An 8,099-nucleotide genomic window follows, 5' to 3' on the forward strand; every position below is an offset into this window, starting at 1 on the left:
TTTTTTGAGACAGGGTTTCTCTGTGTAGCCCTGGCTGTCCTGGAACTCACTCTGTAGACCAGGCTGTCCTGGAACTCAGAAATTCCCCTGCCTCTGCCTCCCAAGTGCTGGGATTAAAGGCGTGCGCCACCACGCCTGGCACATGTGGCTTGTTTCTTGATGTATGTATGAACAAGTATGAAGTGTTGTAGAAAGAAGTGATTTTTTTTTTTTCAAATTCTTACTGAGGCATCATCTAATTGTGCAGTTAACATTAAAACCATACCATATTGAGTGGAGTGTTTAGTAAGATAGATTAATTGATTGATTGATTTTCAAGAAAGGGTTTCTCTGTGTAGCTCTGGCTGTCCTGGAGCTTATTATATAGACCAGGTTAGACTGGAAGCTGAAGATCTGCCTGAATCTGTCTCCCAAACTGAGATTAAAGGTGTGTTCCACCACTGTCAGACCAAGTTCTCAGTCATTTTTTTATCTATACATTTATATACTTTATTATGCTTTTAATGGTTAATTAGTACATTTTATTATGTGACACATTGGTATTACCCCCTCAGATACAGTTTTGTTAAGTTAACTTTGTTAAGTATTGTTAAGTCTTAGTTCTTAAGTCATACAGGTGATTTTTATCTCCTTTTGAATGAGATGTTTCTTTTTGAATCCTAGAATACTTGTACCAGTGTTTACACAAAAGATAGAACTGCTAAGTGTAAAATTCCAGCCTTAGATCTTCTGATTAAGGTAATTTTATATTTCTCAGTAGTATGTTTTTATGTTAAGACTAGAAATCTGAGTTTTGTTTAGGTGGGAGTTTAGGAGAGGGTAGAGCTGTGATTATGTAAAGGACATGCAGATTTTGTAACCACCACCTGGCATCACCTGCTGTTTTGTTCTCCTGTTTTCCTGAGTAATGAGAGAAGAATGTGAAGTTGCAAGAGACATAAAGGAGAGAATGAACTGAGAATTTAGTGCTTTTCCATTTGTCATTTTTACTGTCCTTGGTTAAATCTGATGCTGTTAGGTACCCAAAGAGCACCTTGTGTTTCATTTGACTTTTTCTTGAAATCTTAGCAGTGAGGATAGACTGATGTATTTCTGTGCTCCCTAGGGCTCATGTTCACTTGTAGTCTGAGTCATTTTCATTTCTGGTTTAGAGTTACATTGGATTTAGTTGGTGTATGATCTTGAGTGCCTCCAAAGAGAAGTTCTAGTCATGTTGTTGGTCTCTGGGAAGTTACAGTTATGTTTAGCCTGCCTTTCCCCTGTGATCTCCTACTGATCACTCAAGCCAGACTTCCCCATAATCCCAAGTAGGTGTCACTCCCGAGAGAGCAGCATGGATCTGCTGGAGGCCAGGACTGGAAGTTTTGCTGAAGGGGAGGATATTTTTCTATATTTCCTCTTTAGGAAGTTGTAATCTGTTTCTTTAGTTACTTCAGATACTAAGAAGTACCAGACTCATGGATGAATTTAAGATTGGAGAATTATTTAACAAATTCTATGGAGAACTTGTATCAAAATCAAAACTACCTGATACAGGTGAGATGCAATTTTCAAATATTTTAACAAATTAACCTTAGCTAACAATTTCCTCAACAAAGGTATTTTGCTGAAAAAAATCAGCACAATGGAAACAAAAGGATTCCTTAAGAGAAAACACATAAAGTGTAGCTTAGCTTATAGAAGTAGATTTAGATAAAACTTGGGGAAGAATTTTATGAAAACCTAGGAATTTTGTGTTTTATTATAAAATTAATTAAAACATTGCTTAAGCCCGGCGTGGTGGCGCACCCCCTTAATCCCAGCACTCGGGAGGCAGAGGCAGGTGGATTTCTGAGTTTTAGGCCAGCCTGGTCTAAAAGTGAGTTCCAGGACAGCCAGGGATACACAGAGAAACCCTGTCTCGGAAAAAAAAAAAACAAAACCAAAAACCAAAAACCCAACCAAACAACCAAACAGAACATTGCTTACACATGCTTGTGTATGTGCAGGTGCATGTGTGAAGTCAGAGGACAGTTGTAGAGAGTCAGTTCTCTCCTTGTACCACGGAGGTTCAGGGACTCAGGCTTGACAGCAAGTGCCTGTAATGTGCTCCCCTGTGCTGGCTGGCTGGTCCTAAAACCATGTTGAACTAAACATCCTCTTATTTCTCATTTATACATTTTTGTTATTTTACTTATTTAAATGTAGTTTGCTTTCATTTATCTGATCTTATTTTTCAGTTTTAGAAAAAGTCTATGAGCTCCTGGGAGTATTAGGTGAAGTTCATCCTAGTGAAATGATAAATCATTCAGAAAACCTGTTCCGGGCTTTTCTGGGAGAACTTAAGACCCAGGTATAATACTCCCTATGAAAATATACTTCCACAGTCTTGTTTTCGTTTTTATTGTTGTTGTTTTCATTTTGTAATATCTTCCTAAAATCTCCCTTCTAGATGACATCCACGGTAAGAGAACCTAAATTTCCGGTCTTAGCTGGCTGTCTGAAGGGACTATCCTCACTTCTGTGCAACTTCACTAAGTCCATGGAAGAAGGTATTGCCAGGCTTTGCTTGATTTTCCTTCTAATAATAAGACCTTATCTCAAAGAAAAAATAAGGACAAATTCTGATGTATGCTATAATCCTAATGATATCCTCAGTGAAGTAAGCCAGTCCCCAAACAAAACACAAGCTGTGTATAGCTCTACTTGAATGAGTAATATGAGTAGGAAACTGTAGAGACAGACAGCAGAATACACGTCTCCAGGAGCTGGGGGACGGGTGGTTTCAGTGTTGTGTGTGACGAAAAAGTTTCAGGCATGGAGCATGCTGTTATATAACAATGTGAAACTATTTCATGCTATTAAACTATGTCATTATACTTTTTTAAAGTGATGAGTATTATGCAGATTTTGCCACATTAAAAATAGATATGAGGATGTTTGTTTAGGAGGCTATGCACTTAAGAGGGATGGTGTGTTTCAGAAGAGGTAGCAGGAGGGTGCTGCAAGGCCAAAGTCAGACCTCTGTGTACTCTGAGGCAGTCCAGACCCTCTATCCTACCGCGTGCTTGTTGCCGTTGTGAGTGCATGTTGTGTCCAGAGTTACTTTGCTAAACCAATTTTCTGTAGTTATTTTGGTTCCTTTTTAAATGTTTTCACATTGGCTTACAAAGGAATAGATTTTTCTATGAAGTTTGCACACATTTTACTTTGGTTGATTCTCCCCTTTCTCTCATCTTGCCATCACTCCTTCCCCTACTGCACACACTCATTTCTACTATTCCAGTTACTTTAATTTAAATGTTCTTTAACTTAAATAATAACCTCTTGCAATCTCAGTTCGAATGCTATTATGTCAGTAATGCCTTTCTTGAATATATAGTCCAACTTAGTTTTGTATTCCAAAGTTGACTTTTTAAATCTTTTCTGTACTAGAAAATACGTTGCTATTTTTATCACTATAAAGCCTCTCTGACGTCATTCTCCCTCAAGCACTTGTCATTTCTGCCTTCTAATACAGAAATCTTCTATCATAGCAGATAGTTTTCTGCTGTATATAAGTCACTGCTTCAAGGACAAAGAAACCAGTCAGGAATAAACCATGTCTTCTATATAGCTGCAATTAATAATGTGATTGGAGACAGTTATATAGGTTATTGTGGTGTCAGCTTGCCTAGAAGATCCATACATTATAGTTATATACATATTTTTCATTCTTCTTTAGGATATAAAATTATGAAGGTCCACAGTAATATTTTATTCAAATTTGTAATTTCCATCATTTACCAGGTGTCTTAGGTAGTGTTCTATTTCTGTGAGGAGACCAAGGTAGCTCTTATAGAAGAAAACATTTAATGGGGGCTTGCTTACAGTTTCAGAGGGTCAGTCTATGATTATAATGGCAGGAAGCAGACAGGCATAACCTTGGAGTAGTAAGCACAGACAGAGATAGAGACAGACTGGTTGACTGGACCTGGCATGGGCTTTTGAAACTTCAAAGCCCACCCCAAGTGATACACCTACTCTAACAAGACCACACTCATAAATTCTTCCCAAACAGCCCCACTAACTGAGGACTAAACATTCTCATTCAAACCACCAAAGCAGGCATTTTATGTAGAATAAATGCCTGAGAGCAATGGGGGAAAGGGAAGTATGTTTGGCCTTGAATGAGTCATACCTTTTAACCTTTTTTAACTTTCCAGTCTTTATAGACACTATAAATTGCCTCTATTGTAGATGAGAAAAGTTGAGGCTCTGAGAGATTATGTAACCTAGGTGATAATTTAGAACCTGATCTCACACAGCAGTTATTTCAGACTTTCTTTCCCCTTTCCCCAGAAGCTGTAACAACTTGCAGCTCTAGCTCTGTCAAATGATGTTGAGAAATTATTCTGGAACCATAGGAGATTTGTACAGCTACTACAAATATCAATCTGTCTTAAGAAAAGCTGACACTTGCAAGTATCTGATAAATAGCATAACGAATGTTCATTCAGTTTTACAATTTTTAACGGCCTTCTGTTGTTGTTATATCCTCAGATCCCCAGACTTCAAAGGAAATTTTTGGTTTTACATTTAAAGCAATTCGTCCTCAGGTAGTATTAACATTACTCTTAAGTCTTTTACAGTTGTACTTGTGATTTTTCAGTCTATGATGGTTTCTTTTTTTCTGCAATAGATTGAGATGAAGCGATATGCTGTGCCCTTAGGTAAGATTCTGTTTTTAATAAGGTAACAGTTTAAATTACTTAAGTTAGCATCATGAGTAAGGTTTTGTTTAAGTAAGAGTGAAAGCAAATACAAAAGTACCTGTGATATTTCACTCGTAGCTATTTATAATGGAGCTTTAAGATTTCATTGATTGAAGCACATAAAGTCTTACTGGGATGATGACACTCATGTTACATGATCTATATATATCAAATATATATCATATATATGTATATGTACATATATATGTACATATATATGTATCAAATATATATCATATATATGTATATGTACATATACATATATATATACACACATGATACACACATACATTTTATAATATATACATATATATATACACACGTACATGATATATACACACATGATATACACACATACACACACATGATATACACACATACACACATGATATATATATATATATATATATATGTGTGTGTGTGTGTGTGTATATATATACACACACATGATATATACACACATGAGATACACACATACATTATATATATGTGTATATATGTGTATATATATATATATATACATACATACATATACACACACACACATATATATATACACACATATACATGATATATACACACACGAGATACACACACACATACATACACACACACTTATTAGGGACTGCCCAGATGGCTCCGTGAGTGAAGGAACTTGATCTCAAGTGTGATGACCTGAGGACCCATGTAGTGGCAGAAGAGCATTGACTCCTGCAAATTGTCCTTTGGCCTTCATATTTGTGCAGGCTCACACACACACACACACACACACACATGTAATAAGAACATTTTTAAAAAGTACATTTTTAATGTTAGTGCAATTAGACTCAATGGCCAAAAATATTTTATGTTCATATAGAAAAGAATTTTAAATATATATGTGTATATATATATATATGTACATACTCACATATATACTTATACATGTGTATATATGCACACACACATATATATAAACAAATATGTATATATGTATATATTAGAATATCATTCAGGAGATTCAAGCTACTCAGCTAATTTGCTGTTGTTGAGACGTGATTTCATGTTGCCTAGGGTGGGCTTTCACTTAACTACATAGATGAGTGCATTCATTTCCCTATTGCTTAGATTCCAGGTGTATGTACCATACGCTGTTAGGTACTGAACCCAGGGCCTTGTGCAGCTATGCATACACTCTACTAACTAACCTGCAAAGGCCCATAGGCTCTTTAGTTTTGCTTTGAGTCAATAAATCCAGATCCAGTTTCAAATCAGTGTAGAGACTGGGAACATTACAGGTATTACAGGGCACTTTGAGATCACCAGATGATTATTATAGGATAGCATACTGAATCTTCTTTTGTGAGTGTGTGTGTGTGTGTGTGTGTGTGTATGGGTGTTTTGAGACAGTTGCTCTACATAGGCCTGGCTGTCCTAGAACTTATTTTATAAACTAGGCTGGTCTCAAACTTGTATCCTGCATTTGCCTCCTGAGTGCTTAAAGGGTATGCCACCATGCCAGTCTGTTTGTATTAAATTTTCTTGAGCATGGTTTAAACTTTAACATATACAGGAAGCTTTCTTACTTCTTTTTCTGAGTTACATTGACATATTTTATAAACGAAATGGATTTTATATTTGCAGCTGGCCTACGATTACTTACTCTGCATGCATCTCAATTCACTGCCTGCCTTCTGGACAACTACATTACTTTATTTGAAGTACTGTCAAAGTGGTGTAACCATACAAATGTGGAATTAAAAAAAGCTGCACATTCAGCCCTGGAGTCCTTCCTGAAACAGGTACATTAGACTCAACTTTAATTAAAAGTTTCCACAAGGGGCTGGTGAGATGGCTTAGTGGGTAAGAGCACCCGACTGCTCTTCCGAAGGTCTGGAGTTCAAATCCCAGCAGCCACATGGTGGCTCACAACCATCTGTAACGAGATCTGACTCCCTTTTCTGGAGTGTCTGAAGACGGCTACAGTGTACTTACATATAATAAATAAATAAATCTAAAAAAAAAAATTAAAAAAAAAAGTTTCCACAAAAGAACTAAATTCCAATCTTGTACCTGCATGCTTGAAAAATAACTGCAGGATGATCCATTAGTTCCTGTAGCACTTACAGTAAAAAGCTTTGCTATTGATCTGTCATGGGTGTTAGCTAGCTTGGATGATTTCAGATTTGATCAATTCTTGAACCAAGATCAAGGCATATCTAATGGCGTAAAGATGTAGCGTAGAGGTGGAGGAAAGGGCAGGTAGGGCTGCTTAGAGCAAGAAGATAGATAGAGGCCAGAAGCCTGTTGTCTTGGAAGGTGAGGGTTGACTGCAGTTAAGAGAGCATCTCCAGAGTAGAGGGATCCTCTCCCTTCAGTTTCTGTCTGTTGTATAATGAAGTTGCAGAACTGAGCCTGCAGATGTTGAAGCCCATCCTTGTTGGCTAAGGAGAATGTGCTGTGATTGAGGCACTGCTCTCAAGGATGGATGAGTGTTCCAAGGTTTAGAACTATGTAGGAAATCTCAGCTAGGTGCTGAGGAAGTGTGCACACACACTGGCTGTGGTGGGAAACACTAGAGAGGTATAACAAGTTTTGTTTGAAGCACTATCAAAACTGGGTAAGTAGACCTGGGTATGGTGGCACCAGTTCCAGGGAATCCAATACATTATTCTGACTTCAGTGGGGCACCAGGCTTACATGTGGCACATGTACATACATGCTGGCCAAACATGACACAGAAACAAGGTCAAGTGTGGTGGCACACGCCTTTTATCCCAGCATTCAGGAAGCAGGTGGATCTCTTGTGAGTTTGAAGCTAGTCTGGTCTATAGAGCAAATTCCAGGACAGCCATAACTATGTAGAGAGACTTTAAAAAAAAAAAAAAAAGGACTAAGAAGTAGTTAATTTCACAAGCCTGTTCTTTAAAACCTATGTGCAATGTGCAGTGTTGTCTTGAGACTCAAACTTTTATGGGAGGGAAGGAAAGAGAAAGCATTGTTGTTCTTAGGTGTTGCTAATTTCAGGAAATTAAAAAGAGAGATACAATGGCTTTCTGTCCCCTTTATATTCTAGTCTGTCTCTCCCAGCTTCTGGTTCCTCCCTCCTCCTCCTCTTTCTCTTCTTCTTTAAGATTTATTTAATCTACTTTATTTTTTTATTTGGTGTTTTGAGACAAGGTCTCTCTATGTAGTCTTGGCTGTCCTAGAACTTGCTGTATAGATTAGACTGGTCCCAAACTCACTTCCTCTGCTATAGCAGTGAATTGTTAATCTTCTCTGAGTTCCAGGCAGGTGATCGCACTAATTGTGCCACCCACCCGAGTTCTCTGGATTTGAAAATGAAAACATACACACACACACACACACTCTCTCTCTCTCTCTCTC

At 37.5% G+C, this 8,099-nt stretch overlaps 1 protein-coding gene across 1 annotated transcript in view; it reads left to right on the forward strand.

The window, feature by feature from the left end:
• Prkdc (protein kinase, DNA-activated, catalytic subunit) overlaps positions 1 to 8,099 on the forward strand; it is a 198,462-nt gene that overhangs the window by 10,278 nt on the left and 180,085 nt on the right. Inside the window, exons 4-10 of the mRNA XM_029470470.1 lie at positions 664 to 738; positions 1,428 to 1,536; positions 2,220 to 2,332; positions 2,432 to 2,531; positions 4,522 to 4,577; positions 4,661 to 4,691; positions 6,357 to 6,514. Of these exons, the coding sequence (XP_029326330.1) occupies positions 664 to 738; positions 1,428 to 1,536; positions 2,220 to 2,332; positions 2,432 to 2,531; positions 4,522 to 4,577; positions 4,661 to 4,691; positions 6,357 to 6,514 (642 nt within the window). The remainder of the gene's footprint in view (positions 1 to 663; positions 739 to 1,427; positions 1,537 to 2,219; positions 2,333 to 2,431; positions 2,532 to 4,521; positions 4,578 to 4,660; positions 4,692 to 6,356; positions 6,515 to 8,099) is intronic.

Source organism: Mus caroli, chromosome 16, assembly GCF_900094665.2.
Source record: "Mus caroli chromosome 16, CAROLI_EIJ_v1.1, whole genome shotgun sequence".
Classification (NCBI taxonomy): domain Eukaryota; kingdom Metazoa; phylum Chordata; class Mammalia; order Rodentia; family Muridae; genus Mus; species Mus caroli.